This window comes from Oncorhynchus tshawytscha, linkage group LG20 (assembly GCF_018296145.1).
Source record: "Oncorhynchus tshawytscha isolate Ot180627B linkage group LG20, Otsh_v2.0, whole genome shotgun sequence".
NCBI classification, from domain to species: domain Eukaryota; kingdom Metazoa; phylum Chordata; class Actinopteri; order Salmoniformes; family Salmonidae; genus Oncorhynchus; species Oncorhynchus tshawytscha.
Window position 1 is genome coordinate 42468622 of NC_056448.1, and position 16799 is coordinate 42485420.

The 16799-nt window shown below is 41.3% G+C and overlaps 1 protein-coding gene across 2 annotated transcripts in view; it reads left to right on the top strand.

The window, feature by feature from the left end:
- syk (spleen tyrosine kinase) overlaps positions 1-7065 on the top strand; it is a 30333-nt gene extending 23268 nt beyond the window's left edge. For both annotated transcript variants that reach the window (XM_042302698.1, XM_042302699.1), the window contains 5 exons: positions 621-830; positions 2241-2430; positions 3100-3240; positions 4749-4861; positions 5934-7065. In XM_042302698.1, the coding sequence (XP_042158632.1) occupies positions 621-830; positions 2241-2430; positions 3100-3240; positions 4749-4861; positions 5934-6009 (730 nt within the window). In that variant the 3' untranslated portion in view covers positions 6010-7065. The remainder of the gene's footprint in view (positions 1-620; positions 831-2240; positions 2431-3099; positions 3241-4748; positions 4862-5933) is intronic.
- Positions 7066-16799: the final 9734 nt, after the last annotated feature.

The window sequence follows — 16799 nt, forward strand, 5'->3', positions numbered from 1 at the left end:
AAATGTATCTGACACCAAGACAAGACCGAGACACAAAATTTTGGTCTTGAGAATGACTGTAGACTGGCCTACAACACTGCTAGCAAGGATGCTGCGGCAGAGGTCAGACAACTAGCTAGCCTCACACATTGGGGAAATAACCTGAAATTATTGATGTCACCTAATAGCATCCCTCCCTGTCAAAATAAAGTTAAAGAAAATAAGAAAAAAAACTATAATTGCTAAACTTGTATGTAACAGCTAGCATTTCAGTTAGCTATAAAGTAGCTAGCTTCAAATTCAAGTTTCAACTTTATTTATCCCAGAGGGAAATTGGTTTTGCATCAAGGAGCACATGAGATGTAAAAAAACATATTTAAAAATACACATGAATCACAATGATACTACACACAAATTTACTACATACAATGCTAGTGCTTCAGGCATGGCAGCCATCAAAATACTGTAAATATACCAATACTAATTATCAACATTAGTAGCAACAATAGTACAAAGTTACATAGAAGGTAAGTAAAGTGCACAATGCACAGTCTGAAAAACATCTCGTCAACATCATAAAAAAAAATATGCTGGCCATTAGCTTTCCACTAAGCAGTGACGTCATCTCTCCATCTCCCCAGGACAGAGAAGCCGGTGGCAGTGAAGATCCTGAAGAATGACGACAACAACCCAGCAGTGAAGGAGGAGATGCTGCGGGAAGCCAACGTCATGCAGCAGCTGGACAACCCCTACATCGTCCGCATGATCGGCATTTGCGAGGCCGAGAGCCTCATGCTGGTCATGGAGCTGGCCGAACTGGGGCCGCTCCACAAGTACCTCCAGAGGCACAAGTAAGTTCTCCAGTCAGTCTCCCTCTTCGATAGTACTGTACTTCCATCAGTCTGACAATTATGGTGTAAGGCCAAATCCCAAACCTACGTTTTAAAACATCCAAACCAAATTTTTCTAGAATATTTGTCTGTTGGCATTCATACTTTTCGAGTTCTCACCACGGTTCAAGCTATTTATCCGTCATCACATTTAAGTAGTTGAATGGCAGCCGCCTACGCAGAATTTTGGGAGGTGCGCGGTCAGGCTGTTCAACCCCTGCAGACGGGGGTTGCAGAGCCACGTAGCTATGTCACAATGGGCCACAGGACTCTGGATCACGCCTCAGCCTCCTAGGCTAGCACCCTATACACCAATATGGTTAAACATCCTGTCTTCACAAATACCATTTACACATCACAACCTTCCCACTCCAATATTACTTCCAGCCTTTCATGACAGATCGTTAACATTTATGCGAAGCTGGCTAAATGCTGAAGCTGGCCAGCGTACAAGTGATATTTGATTAGGGGTTCTAAGGGATTTCTTCCTTCCCTATCCCTTAGAACCCAAAACCCAAAATCATAATCTTAGAGCTACATGCAGAGGCGTCAAACTCATTCCATGTAGGGCCTAGTGTCGGCTGGTTTTTGTTTTTTTCATTTCAATTTGTGTCCAATTAAGTCCTAGACAACCAGGTGAGGGGAGTTCCTAACTCATCAATTAAGACCTAGACAACCAGCTGGGGGGAGTTCCTAACTCATCAATTGAGACCTAGACAACCAGGTGAGGGGAGTTCCTAACTGATCAACTGAGACCTAGACAACCAGGTGAAGGGAGTTTCTACTCATCAATTAAGACCTAGACAACCAGCTGAGGGGAGTTCCTAACTCATCAATTGAGACCTAGACAACCAGGTGAGGGGAGTTCCTAACTCATCAACTGAGACCTAGACAACCAGGTGAGGGGAGTTCCTAACTCATCAATTAAGACCTAGACAACCAGGTGAGTGGAGTTCCTAACTCATCAATTAAGACCTAGACAACCAGGTGAGAGGAGTTCCTAACTCATCAATTGAGACCTAGACAACCAGCCGAGGAGAGTTCCTAACTCATCAATTAAGACCTAGACAACCAGGTGAGGAGAGTTCCTAACTCCTCAATTAAGACCTAGACAACCAGGTGAGGGGAGTTCCTAACTCATCAATTAAGACCTAGACAACCAGGTGAGGGGAGTTCCTAACTCATCAATTAAGACCTAGACAACCAGGTGAGGGGAGTTCCTAACTCATCAGGGAGCTTAATTAATCAATCAAGTAGAAGGGAGGAGCGAAAACCTGCAGACACTCGGTCCTCGATGACTGGAGTTTTACACCTGAGATACAGTATAATTCAGTGTTCAGTGTCACTTACAGCCATTGATCCTGTCCATAGACAGATCTCCATTAAGAACATCACAGAGCTGGTGCACCAGGTTTCTATGGGCATGAAGTACCTGGAGGAGCACAACTTTGTGCACAGGGACCTTGCGGCCAGGAACGTGCTCCTGGTCACCCAGCACTATGCCAAGATCAGCGACTTTGGTCTGTCCAAGGCTCTCACAGAGGAGGAGAACTACTATAAGGTATTCAATTTGGATATAATTATTGTCATGCCCTTACCCCCTGGCGAAGTTGAGACTGTCTGTGCCTCATCTTCTAAAGTCTATCCCCGCTGTTTTACTTCTAAATGTCCTGTCATTTCGATCAAATACAGTATGAAAGGAGTTTGCAACTCCTAAAAAGTTATCCTAAAAGAGGAAATTATTAGCACATCAACTGAATTTTGACCTTAGTGAACTCTAGGAAAACTCTATTGAACCTTTATTGATCCAGATAAAAGCATTTTTCAAGAGAGACTCTGTCCACAATGACAGTAGGGTGAACAGTTCTACAGTAATTTCAATATAAAATCATTTCTGAGTAACAAGTAGTTACCTTACTGTGATTTATTTTTTGACAATTTTGAATAAAAACAAACAAAAATAGCTTCTTAGCAAAGAGCAATTTCTCAAGTATTTAGCTAGGACTGCCAGTCAGTTGTCTGAGTTGGGGAAGGGAAAACTGAAATCCTTTCTCTGATGTTTGATTGGACCCTGCTCTCTAGGGTTAGGATTAATCCATTCCCTGATGTTTTGATTGGACCCTGCTCTCTAGGGTTAGGATTAATCCATTCCCTGATGTTTGATTGGACCCTGCTCTCTAGGGTTAGGATTAATCCATTCCCTGATGTTTGATTGGACCCTGCTCTCTAGGCAAAAGGCCATGGGAAGTGGCCAGTGAAATGGTACGCCCCAGAGTGTATGAACTATTTCAAGTTCTCCTGTAAGAGTGACGTGTGGAGCTTTGGGGTCCTGATGTGGGAGGCGTACACGCTAGGGATGAAACCATACAAGGTACAGTATGTCACCACACAAGACACATTACGTCATCATACAAGACACATTACGTCACCATACAAGACACATTACGTCACCATACAAGACACATACAACTCAATATTAGGAAGGTGTTCTTAACAACACATCCTTTGGCCTTTATTTGACATAAATCAAATCAAATCAAATCAAATTTGATTTGTCACATACACATGGTTAGCAGATGTTAATGCGAGTGTAGCGAAATGCTTGTGTTTCTAGTTCTGACAATGCAGTAATAATCCAACAAGTAATCTAACTAACCATTTAAAAAAAAACTACTGTCTTATACACAGTCTAAGGGGATAAAAATATGTACAGAAAGATATATGAATGAGTGATGGTACAGAGGAGCATAGGCAAGATACAGTAGATGGTATCGAGTACAGTATATACATATGAGATGAGTATGTAAACAAAGTGGCATAGTTAAAGTGATACATGTATTACATAAGGATGCAGTAGATGATATAGAGTACAGTATATACGTATACATATGAGATGAATAATGTAGGGTATGTAAACATTATATTAGGTAGCATTGTTTAAAGTGGCTAGTGATATATTTTACATCATTTCCCATCAATTCCCATTATTAAAGTGGCTGGAGTTGAGTCAGTGTGTTGGCAGCAGCCACTCAATGTTAGTGGTGGCTGTTTAACAGTCTGATGGCCTTGAGATAGAAGCTGTTTTTCAGTCTCTCGGTCCCAGCTTTGATGCACCTGTACTGACCTCGCCTTCTGGATGATAGCGGGGTGAACAGGCAGTGGCTCGGGTGGTTGTTGTCCTTGATGATCTTTATGGCCTTCCTGTAACATCGGGTGGTGTAGGTGTCCTGGAGGGCAGGTAGTTTGCCCCCGGTGATGCGTTGTGCAGACCTCACTACCCTCTGGAGAGCCTTACGGTTGTGGGCGGAGCAGTTGCCGTACCAGGCGGTGATACAGCCCGCCAGGATGCTCTCGAATGTGCATCTGTAGAAGTTTGTGAGTGCTTTTGGTGACAAGCCGAATTTCTTCAGCCTCCTGAGGTTGAAGAGGCGCTGCTGCGCCTTCTTCACGATGCTGTCTGTGTGAGTGGACCAATTCAGTTTGTCTGTGATGTGTATGCCGAGGAACTTAAAACTTACTACCCTCTCCACTACTGTTACATCGATGTGGATAGGGGGGTGTTCCCTCTGCTGTTTCCTGAAGTCCACAATCATCTCCTTAGTTTTGTTGACGTTGACATAATGACACCTTAAGTGATGGCTTATCTAATAGTCTGAGTCCCCTGTCGTGTAGTAGCCGTCAGTCAAAGCACTTTTGCAACACGTGTGTACGTGTTCCAAAATGGCACCCTATTCACTACGTAGTGCACTACTTTTAAACTATAGCCCTAGTCAAAAGTAGTGCACTACGTAGGGAATAGAGTGCCATTAGGGACTACCTCTGTCTGGTATGCCATCCGTGTGTGAGTGGTGTCATTATGTCACCCTCTGTTCCCCCCAGGGCATGAAAGGAAATGAGGTGATCCAGATGATCGAGAATGGTGAGCGTATGGACATCCCCCCCAACTGTCCCGCGGAGATGTATGACCTCATGAAGAAGTGCTGGACATACAAGTGAGTGAGGATGGGAGCCCAAATTACAGATCTAGAATCAGATTACCCGGGATTCAGAAGGGAATTATATCTATGAGGAGTATGAATAATATCTAACCCTGGTTCAGTAGTTAGGAGGTCAAATCTAACACTGACCTTAGGCTACAGTTTCTTCTAAAACCCTGTTCTATCTGTGGAAAGAAAATATAATCCAAAACCTTGTTACAGTTTCCATACAGTATAACAATGGAGAAAGGGAGATAGCAGAACTATCCCATAATTTACAAGCAATATTGTATTCTGAGGCAGTAGTGGGAAAAACTACTCAATTGTCATACTTGAGTAAAAGTAAAGATACCTTAACAGAAAATGACTCAAATAAAAGTGAAATTTACCCAGTAAAATACTACTTGAGTAAAAGTCTAAAAGTATCTGGTTTTAATTGTACGTAATTAAAGTGGTAGAAAAAGTACATCATTTTTTTAATACAAAGTAAAAGTAAAGGCTATACATCAAATTCCGTATATTAAGCAAATCAGACCGCACAATTTGTGTATTATTTTTAATTACTGACAGACAGAGGCACACTCCAACACTCAGACATCATTTACAAACACAGTATTTGTGTTTAGTGAGTCTGCCAGATCAGACACAGTATTTGTGTTTAGTGAGTCTGCCAGATCAGAGGCAGTATTTGTGTTTAGTGAGTCTGCCAGATAGAGGCAGTAGGGATGACAAAGTGTTATATTGACAGGTGCCATAATTCTGTCCTGCTTGAGCATTCTAAATGTAACGAGTACTTTTAGGTGTCAGGGAAAGTGTATGGAGTAAAAAGTACATTATTTTATTTAAGAATGTAGTGGAGTAAAAGTAAAAGTTGTCAAAAATATAAATAGTAAGGTACAGATACCAAAAAAAACTACTTAAGTAGTATTTTAAAGTATTTATATTTAAGTAATTTACACCACTGTTCTGAGGCAAAAGTGGAAATGACTATCTGGATATTATTGTTGCATATCTGGCATCTTGTTGATGCTATAGCTCTGTTATAGTACTCTATACTGTGCACTTATCGTTTGCTTATCTCCTACAGTGCGGATGAAAGGCCTGGATTTGCGGTTGTTGAGCCCAGACTGAGGGATTACTACTATGACATATCGTCACAATGATCGGTCACCTCAATCAGCAACCACTGAAGTGTAAAGAGCATTGGACTCTGGACCTCAGGAGATACTGCTACTGTGGGGTGCTAGTGTTTTGCTCTTGGCACCGGTGGCTTCTTGGGAGTTCCTCTCATTAAAAAGTGTTATTAAAACCGAGAAACCTGATTAGTATAGATTTAAAGATGGAACATATTGTAAATTGATTACAAATATCAGTTTTAAACAATGGTGGAAAATGAAGAAAAATATATTTAAAACCACTTGATTGAAACACACAATATTTTAGTCATTTAGCAGATGTTCGTATCCAGAGCGACTTACAGTTGGTGCGTTCATCTTGAGATAGCTAGGTGGACAACCACACATCGCAGTCATAGTAAATTCATTTTTCCTCAATAAAGTAGCTATCAGCAAAGTCAGAGCTTGTAAGGGGGAATAAGCTATTGTGGGGGGTGGGAGGAGGGATGTTGTGGGATTATTTAAGGTACTCTTTGAAGAGGTAGGGTTTTTGGGAAGTTGGGCAGGGACTCTTGCTGTCCTAGCTTCAGGGGAAGCTGGTTCCACAATTTGGGTGCCAGGACATAAAAGAGCTTTGAAGATGTTTTTGTTCTGTTTAATTGACTGGAATTCTTTTTTTCTTCTCAATCAATATTAAATTTACAATAAAACAAGGGGCCAGGTGATTTTATTTATTTTATCATTACTTTTTTACTTCTCTTTATTGACATTTTAAAATATTTTTTATTTCATGATTCTTCTGGAGTTATGTATCAAAATGCTTCCACATTATCCTCAGGATGTTATGTTCTGTTTTCCTCATACCTGGCACATACTGTATAATCCAACGGGCGAAGATATATCTGATGTAAATGATTACATTCTGGTTAAATACATTCACTGATGAGAATTGTAATTAGTGCAACAACAAAAAAAATGAATCAATACAATTATTTTAGACTGTCTCACTGTCTTTGAATTGATTTGACAAGAAATAGAACCGAGGGAGAACATTAAACATCACCGACTGAACAAAATAAAAAAGCACTGCTCTATTAATATCAATGAATATGCATTGCTGTACTTTTGTGTTTCATACATGGCAATTGAATTCTAAAATATATTGTCATGTACTGTAGAATGGTGTTATGGGACCACCTGCAACATGTGGACTGGAGTTTTACTGTACATCAGCCATCATAGAAATGGAGGCTCTATTGCACGTTTGTCACTTACCTTAGCTACGGTTTTAGAACCAGTCCACTAAAACGGGTAACTTTGTTGGCTTAACATGTGTTAGGTTAAACCTGACTGCTCTGTCCACACAGGAGTGAGTTCAGCTGAATGGGTTTAAACCCCTTTTGATGGCTAAAGCATAGCTATGCTAACAACACATTACATTTACATGTAAAGTCATTTAGCAGATGCTCTTATCCAGAGCGATTTACAGTTAGTGTCTTCATCTTAAGATAGCGAGGTGAGAAAACTACATATCACAGTCGAAGTAAGTACATTTTTCCTCAATAAAGAAGTCCGTGCTAGTAGGAAAAGACAAATGCATTTTATTTGTATTTTTTGGGGGGGGGGATACAACAGATATCTTATTTAAGTTGCTCTTGATCTCACGATCCCACTAACGCCCACCATTGACGTCACAGCTCCCTCTAGTGGCAGTAGTCCAGACGGGATATGACAAGTGCCTGGATTAAGACCTGCACCTCTCCCTGCGTGAGGAAAGGTTGTACTCTACAAATGTTGCACAGAATGAACCTGCAGAAGCGAGTCACTGTTTTGCAGAGAACAATAGGGTATTGTCCAGGGTCACGCCAAGGTCCTTTGCACTCTGTGAAGGGGACACAGTGGAGTTGTCAACCGTGATGGAGAGGTGTTGGAGCGGGCAGGCCTTCCCCGGGAGTCAGAGCAGCTCCATGTTGTTGAGATTGAGATTGAATTAGAGGGCCGACATCCAATCTGAGATATCTGGCAGGCACGCAGAGATGCGTGTCGCCACCTGGGTGTCAGAAGGGGGGAATGACAAAATTAGTTGAGTGTCAACTGCATAGCAACGATAGGAGAGACCGTGTGAGGATATGATGGAGAAAAGGGGAGAGGGCCAAGAACCATGCCCTGGGGGACACCAGTAGTGAGAGCACGTGGTGCAGATACAGAACCTCTCCAAGTCACCTGATAGTTAGCGGCCTGCCAGGTAGGATGCAATCCAAGAGTGTGCAGATCCTTAGATGCTCAGCCCTGAGAGGGTGGAGAGGAGGAGCTGATGGTTCACGGCAGCGGATAGAAATAGTAGGATGAGAAGAGGACAGAGAGTCAGCATTGGCAGTGCGGGGATCATCTGTGACACAGAGGAGAGCAGTCTCAGTTGAATGACCTGTCTTGAAGCATGACTGGTTAGTGTCAAGAGAGAGATAGCGAGAGCGTTGGTCAGAAACAGCATTTTCAAGTGTTTTGGAAAGAAAAGAAAGAAGGGATACTGGTCTGTAGTTGGAATCAGAGGGGTCGAGTGTTAGTTTGTTGAGGAGGGGAGCGACTTTTTGAAGTATGCAGCCAGTGGTCAGGAATGAGTTGATGAGGGACGTGATCGTCTAGAGAAGGGAAGTGATGATGGGGTTGAGTGGGCAGGATGTCGAGCGGCTGGACATCATTAGTTGCAGGATGTTCAGCAACATGGAGCTATGTTCAGCACTATGGCACTATGTTCAGTACTATGTTCAGCACTATGGCGCTATGTTCAGCACTATGCACAACACTGCCTTCGGGAAGTATTCAAACCCCTTGACTTTTTCCATATTTTGTTATGTTACAGCCTTATTATAACATGGATAAAAAATTCTAACAAATCTCAGAAATCTACACACAATACCTCATAATGACTAGAGGTCGACAGATTAATCGGAATGGCCGATTAATTAGGGCCGATTTCAAGTTTTCATAACAATCAGAAATCTGTATTTTTGGACACCGATTTGTCAGATTATTTTTGGTATATAATTTTTTAACACCTTTATTTAAACTAGGCAAGTCAGTTAAGAACACATTCTTATTGTCAATGATGGCCTAGGAACAGTGGGTTAACTGCCTTGTTCAGGGGCAGAATGACAGGACAAAGAGAAGATTAAACAACTTGAAACAAAAACGATGAAAATAAAACCTAATATAACTCAAACGGAAAGCATTTGCATTTTTGCGCAGTCCAGGCAGTGCTGAGAGGGATAGTTTGGCCTGCTATTTGTTCTGGCTCTGGTTTACCTTGTCAGCTCTGGGATTCAATCTTGCAACCTTACAGTTAACTAGTCCAACGCTCTAACCACCTGCTTTACATTGCACTCCACAAGGAGCCGGCCTGTTACACGAATGCAGTAAGAAGCCAAGGTAAGTTGCTAGCTAGCATTAAACCGATCTTATAAAAAAAACTATCAATCAATCATAATCACTAGTTAACTACACATGGTTGATGATATTACTAGTTTATCTAGCGTGTCCTGCGTTGCATATAATCGATGCGGTGCATATTCGTGAAAAAGGTCTGTCGTTGCTCCAACGTGTACCTAACAATAAACATCAATACCTTTCTTAAAATCAATACACAAGTATATATTTTTTAACCTGCATATTTAGTTAATATTGCCTGATAACATGAATTTCTTTTAACTTGGGAAAATGTGTCACTTCTCTTGCAACAGAGTCAGGGTATATGCAGCTGTTTGGGCCGCCTGGCTCGTTGCGAACTGTGTGAAGATTTCTTCCTAACAAAGACCGCCAACTTCACCAAACTTCGCCAAACGTTGAGAACTAATTTGCCAGGATTTTACGTAATTATGACATAACATTGAAGGTTGTGCAATGTAACAGGAATATTTAGACTTATGGATGCCACCCGTTAGATAAAATACGGAACGGTTCCGTATTTCACTCAAAGAATAAACATTTTGTTTTCGAGATGATAGTTTCCGGATTCTACCATATTAATGACCTAAGGCTCATATTTCTGTGTGTTAATCTGTTATAATTAAGTCTATGATTTGATCGATCAGTCTGACTGAGCGATGGTAGGCACCAGCAGGCTCGTAAGCATTCATTCAAACATCACTTTCGTGCGTTTTGCCAGCAGCTATTCGCAATGCTTCTAGCATTGCACTGTTTATGACTTCAAGCCTATCAACTCCCGAGATTAGGCTGGTGTAACCAATGTGAAATGGCTAGCAAGTTAGCGGGGTGCGTTTAATAATAGCGTTTCAAACGTCACTCGCTCTGAGACTTGGAGTAGTTGTTCCCCTTGCTCTGCAAGGGCCGCGGCTTTTGTGGAGCGATGGGTAATGCTGCTTCGAGGGTGGCTGTCGTCGATGTGTTCCTGGTTCGAGCCCAGGTAGGAGCGAGGAGAGGGACGGAAGCTATACTGTTACACTGGCAATACTAAAGTGCCTATAAGAACATCCAATAGTCAAAGGTATATGTATATGAAATACAAATCGTATAGAGAGAAATAGTCCTATAACTCCTATAATAACTACAACCTAAAACTTCTTACAAATCAAATCAAATCCAATTTTATTTGTCACATACACATGGTTAGCAGATGTTAATGCCAGTGTAGCGAAATGCTTGTGCTTCTAGTTCCGACAATGCAGTAATAACCAACGAGTAATCTAACTAACAATTCCAAAACTACTACCGTATACACACACAAGTGTAAAGGGATAAAGAATATGTACATAAAGATATGTGAATGAGTGATGGTACAGAACGGCATAGGCAAGATGCAGTAGATGGGATCGAGTACAGTATATACATATGAGATGAGTACGTAAACAAAGTGTTTACCTGTGAATATTGAAGACTCATGTTAAAAGGAACCACCAGCTTTCATATGTTCTCATGTTCTGAGCAAGGAAATTAAACGTTAGCTTTCTTACATGGCACATATTGCACTTTTACTTTCAACACTTTGTTTTTGCATTATTTAAACCAAATTGAACATGTTTCATTATTTATTTGAGGCTAAATTGATTTTATTGATGTATTATATTAAGTTAAAATAAATGTTAATTCAGTATAGTTGTAATTGTCATTATTACAAATACATTTTAAAAATCGGCCTATTAATTGGTATTGGCTTTAATTGGTCCTCCAATAATTGGTATCGGTATCGGAGTTGAAAAATCATAATCGGTAGACCTCTAATCATGACAAAGCAAAATGTTTGCTAGTAAAAAATAAATAAACAGAAATACATTATTTACACAAGTATTCAGACCCTTTGCTATGAGACTTGAAATTGAGATCAGGTCCATCCTGTTTCCATTGATCATCCTTGAGATTTTTCTACAACTTGGAGTCCACCTGTGGTAAATTCAATTGATTGGGCATGATTTAGAGAGGCACACACCTGTCTATATAAGGTCCCACAGTTGAAAGTGCATGTCAGAGCAAAACCCAAGCCATGACGTTGAAGGAGTTGTCCGTAGAGCTCTGAGACAGGATTGTGTCAAGCCACAGATCTAGGGAAGGGTACCAAACATTTCTGCAGCATTGAAGGTCCCCAAGAACACAGTTGCCGACCACACTGAGCTATCTGGGGAGAAGGGCCTTGGTCAGGTAGGTGACCAAGAACCCGATGCTCACTCAGACAGAGGTCTAGAGTTCCTCTGTGGAGATGGGAAAACTCTCCAGAAGGACATCCAAGCACACAGCTAAGAAGGACCCTAAGCACACAGCTAAGACAACGGAGGAGTGGCTTTGGGACAAGTCTCTAAATATACTTGAGTGGCCAGAGCCCGGACTTGAACCCGAACGATCATCTCTAGAGAGACCTGAAAATAGCTGTGCAGCAACGCTCACCATCCAACCTGACAGATCTTGAGAGGATCTGCAGAGAAGAATGGGAGAAACTCCCCAAATGCAGGTGTGCCAAGCTTGTAGCGTCATACCCAAGAAGACTTGATGCTGTAATCACTGCCAAAGGTTTCTTCAACAAAGTACTGAGTAAAGGGTGTGAATATGTAAATGTGATATTTCTGTTTTGTATTTGTAATAAAATTAGTAACATTTAAAAAAAAACTGTTTTTGCTTTGTCATTATGGGGTATTGTGTGTAGATCGATGAGGGGAAAAAACAATGTCATCCATTTTAGAATACGGCTGTAACATAAGAAAATGTGGGAAAAGTCAAGGGGTCCGAATACTTTCCAAAGCCACTGTATGTCAGCTCCATAGGGATTTACTTTTAAATCCCAATTGCGCTATAGCGCTGAACTTGTGTGATACGGATTTAATCTAGCCCTAAGGCAAAGCTGACCTGGACAACATTTGTAAATAAGAATTTGTTCTTAACTGACTTGCCTAGTTAAACAAAGGTTAATTAAATAAACAAGGCCCGAGGGCTGTGACACATTTCTATCTGTCCTGCGCAATGATTTGGGTTGTCAATTCATTTTGACCTGCTTCAATACAGCCCCCCTATGCGTTGCACTATAAGTCACAGCAATGCACTGCCAACGTGCTGTACGCCAAACAACAGTGCATTGCCACACACACACACACCTCTCATCCCAGACCCACACATGAGCCAGCCTGCCAGTATCATATCATAAATAATAGCAATGACTGAGTCATTCTACTGGACCGAAAGTTTAAAAGTGTTCTTGGTAGGGCCAGCGGCACCGCCAGGGATTTTGGGCCCCATGAAAAGATATCACATTGGGCCTCACCACCACGGGCCACACCAACCCTGCGCAATTGCTGTAACCCCACACCTCTAGAACCCAATCGACCCATTCGAAGCTTTAAATAACTCTACCTTTGCAGGCTTGTCCAATATTTACTGTATGATATTTACTGACAGTGAGCTGTGAAAATATAACACTGTGCAGACATGCATGCAACATTCTGCAAACAGTGGAATTCACTATTTTATGCAAGACTGATACCCTCTATAAGAAATGTGCCATCTTTTACAGTCTAAATGTATTTTTAATGGGAAAATTCTCTTAACATTAAAGTTAAAATAAATATAACTTAAATATACATTAACCTCTTCAATTAAAATCAATTAACATTAACATCTATAGTATGATATAACAAAATAAAAAAATCTGCAGCAGATTTTTGAACTAAGTTTACATACCAACTAGACAATAAGCAGCTGTAAAAGTGGAAATGGAAAATGGAAAACAAAATGGAAATGAAAAGGCCTGATGGTGGTGCTAGAGGAAAGGTCAAGAGGTCACCAAATCAATAGGTTTCTTCCACTTGGGGTCTTGATTGTGCACAACAAATGTTATGGCAATCCAGCCATTACTTTGAGATATATCTTGCTCTCAGTCTGTGGTCATCATGTGTAGTGATCCAATATCCATAGCCATGCCATTTAACAGTTATCACTGACCCTTGCTCAGCCTTACTCACCAAGAGCCCAGCTAGCAAATGCAACAGTATAGCTTCCGCCCCTCTCTGGGCTCGAACCAGGGACCCTCTGCACACATCAACAACAGCCACCCACAAAGCACCGTTACCCAACGCTCCACAAAAGCCACGGCCCTTGCAGAGCAAGGGGAACCACTACTTCAAGGTCTCAGAGCGAGTGACGTCACTGATTGAAACAGTATTAGCCACCGCCAACTCACATCGGTTACAAGCCATTTCACATCGGTTACACAAAGTCACTGATCCAATCTTTGAAGTCCAGCTTTCTAGCTAACTGACTTTAAATGGACAGCATGGCAAGACTGTAAAGCCTGCCCTGGGACATAGTGGACCTCAAATAGTTTTTAAAATCAGTTTTAGCTTACTGAAAGCTCTCTCGCCACCAGCAACAGTTTACAGGTAGTGTGCAAAATATACGTAAAGCAATGCACACTTCTACAAAAAATGCTTTGCAGCTGCATCTTACAAATTGCATTCAGGAGACCAAGAGGGGACAAGTTAGGGGGGAAAGGGGTAGCATATACAGTGTTCAGGTGTCTTACTTCATGTTGAAACTCAGGTGTAAGATCTCTGGAATACTTCATGATCAGTGGTTGGCACACAGAAGGGACTTTATCCTCGCTAATCTGCCAAAACAGCAGAAAATTCTTCAACAATTTTTGTTGTGGTGTGGAACCGTGTGTCCAAGTCACTTATGATGTTGTCCATAGCAGTAAAAAAGTAACACTGTGTTCCAAAACACTGTTGTTGCACTGTCCTGAGCTGTCTCCTCTTGAGAGGTCTCATCATGGATTCTCTTCCTTTTCCTCTGGCGGCTGTGTTCCTTACTAAATTGAGGTGCAACATCCATTTGCGTGGCAATCAGTGTTGCCCCAGACAGGAGAGACTCCCATCCATCTCTAAGAGCCTGCATCTCTTCCTTTAAGGCTCGGATATTGGCTGCCTCTGTGTCAAGTGAGATTTTTCCTGACTGGAGAATCACATTCCTGTCGTCAATGCATTACTGTACCTGCAATTATGCCAACTGACATGTCATTCAACATAATGCTGCTCACCTCCTTCTGTTGGGAGTAGGGCTGGTTCAGGGGTATGGGGATGGGGAGACAGGGCTGGTTCAGGGGGATGGGGAGACAGGGCTGGTTCAGGGGTATGGGGATGGGGAGACAGGGCTGGTTCAGGGGGATGGGGAGACAGGGCTGGTTCAGGGGTATGGGGAGACAGGGCTGGTTCGGGGGATGGGGATGGGGAGACAGGGCTGGTTCAGGGGTATGGGGATGGGGAGACAGGGCTGGTTCAGGGGTATGGGGATGGGGAGACAGGGCTGGTGAGCCTGGAGCTGCATCTGTTGGGCTTGGCACCAGGCAGGGGCAGGGACAACTGATTTATTATGAATTTGCTTGCATTGATCAAATGTCAGCAAACAGAGGAGCGAAATGTAAACACTCAGTATTTTCTGTGAAGATATTATGTAACTAAGGTTAGTAGAGCAAAAGTAGACTATTTCACTACCAGGTTTTTGGTATTTGGAGTTAAATACCTTTTGATTAGTATCGCAGCATATTATGCACATCTGCCAGAATAGCAGCAAAGGCTGGACAAATATTGATACCATCTTTTGTTTTAATATGTTAATACGGCTATATGCATTATAAAGGGACATATTTTATCATATGTAAAACAATCATACCATAACAGTCTATGTATGGCCCGGTAATCCATTGTGTTTTTTCAATAAGGCCCGCGAATCCCTTGTGTCTTTTCAATAAGGCCCGCGAATCCCTTGTGTTTTTTCAATAAGGCCCGGTAATCCATTGTGTTTTTTCAATAAGGCCCACGAATCCCTTGTGTCTTTTCAATATGGCCAACGAATCCCTTGTGTTTTTTCAATAAGGCCCGGTAATCCATTGTGTTTTTTCAATAAGGCCCACAAATCCCTTGTGTCTTTTCAATATGGCCAACGAATCCCTTGTGTTTTTTCAATAAGGCCCGGTAATCCATTGTGTTTTTTCAATAAGGCCCGGTAATCCATTGTGTTTTTTCAATAAGGCCCGCGAATCCCTTGTGTCTTTTCAATAATGCCCGTGAATCCCTTGTGTCTTTTCAATAAGGCCCGCAAATCCCTTGTGTCTTTTCAATATGGCCAACGAATCCCTTGTGTTTTTTCAATAAGGCCCGCAAATCCCTTGTGTCTTTTCAATATGGCCAACGAATCCCTTGTGTTTTTTAAAATATGACATGCCAATCCTTTGTGTTCTTTCAATAAGGCCCGCAAATCCCTTGTGTTGTTTCAATATGGCTTTTTGTACTGATTGAGTTTGACGCCCCTTATCTAGAGTTTAGGGCCAGGATTCAATCAAAGGCCTGTTGTCTACAAAAGCACAGTGCTTTACATTTAAATGTAATTTCAGCTTGAGCCTACAACTGCAGCGTTTGCTCAGCCTAGATATTCAACTCTATAAATATAGATGGACAAGAACTAGGCTAGACATCCAACACCTCCACTATAGACCTAGACAGACTAGATATTGTACTCCACTATAGAACTAATTTCATAGACTAGACATCCAACTTGATTACAGTCCTAGAAGGTCTAGACGTTGAACTCCATTATAGTCCTAAACCAACTAGAATAGACTTCAAACCCGTCCATCCATCCACTAAAAAAATATATTTAAAAATATGTGTTATTATATTACCCATTAACACTAGATGGCAGTATTGATTCATTTCGATGTCAGCTCAAGACAGACAGACCGGCACTTCTCATCAAGTGACCCACTTCTGATAAAGATGTATGACCATATTAGAGAGACATATTTCCCTCAGATTACACAGATCCACAAAGAATTCGAAAACAAATCCAATTTTGATAAACTCCGATATCTACCGGGTGAAATTCCACAGTGTGCCATCACAGCAGCAGGATTTGTGACCTGTTGCCACAAGAAAAGGGCAACCAGACACCATTGTAAATACAACCCATTTGTACATTGTTACAACACTGTATATATACATAATATGACATTTGTAATGTCTTTATTGTTTTTTGAAACTTCTGAATGTGTAATGTTTACTGTTCATTTGTATTGTTTATTTCACTTTTGTATATTATCAACCTCATTTGCTTTGGCAATGTTAACACATGTTTCCCATGCCAATAAAGCCCCTTGAATTTAATTGAATGTAATTAAAGACCACCACTAGGCTTGCTAATTTCACAAAAATGTATTTTTAGATCGAACTGGATAGTGTTAATTAAGCATACAGTCCACTATGTTGACACGAGTAAAACAGTTTGTATTTGTATATTGTATTTATATACAATTTTTTTGTATTTATATATATACATTTGTATATATTATG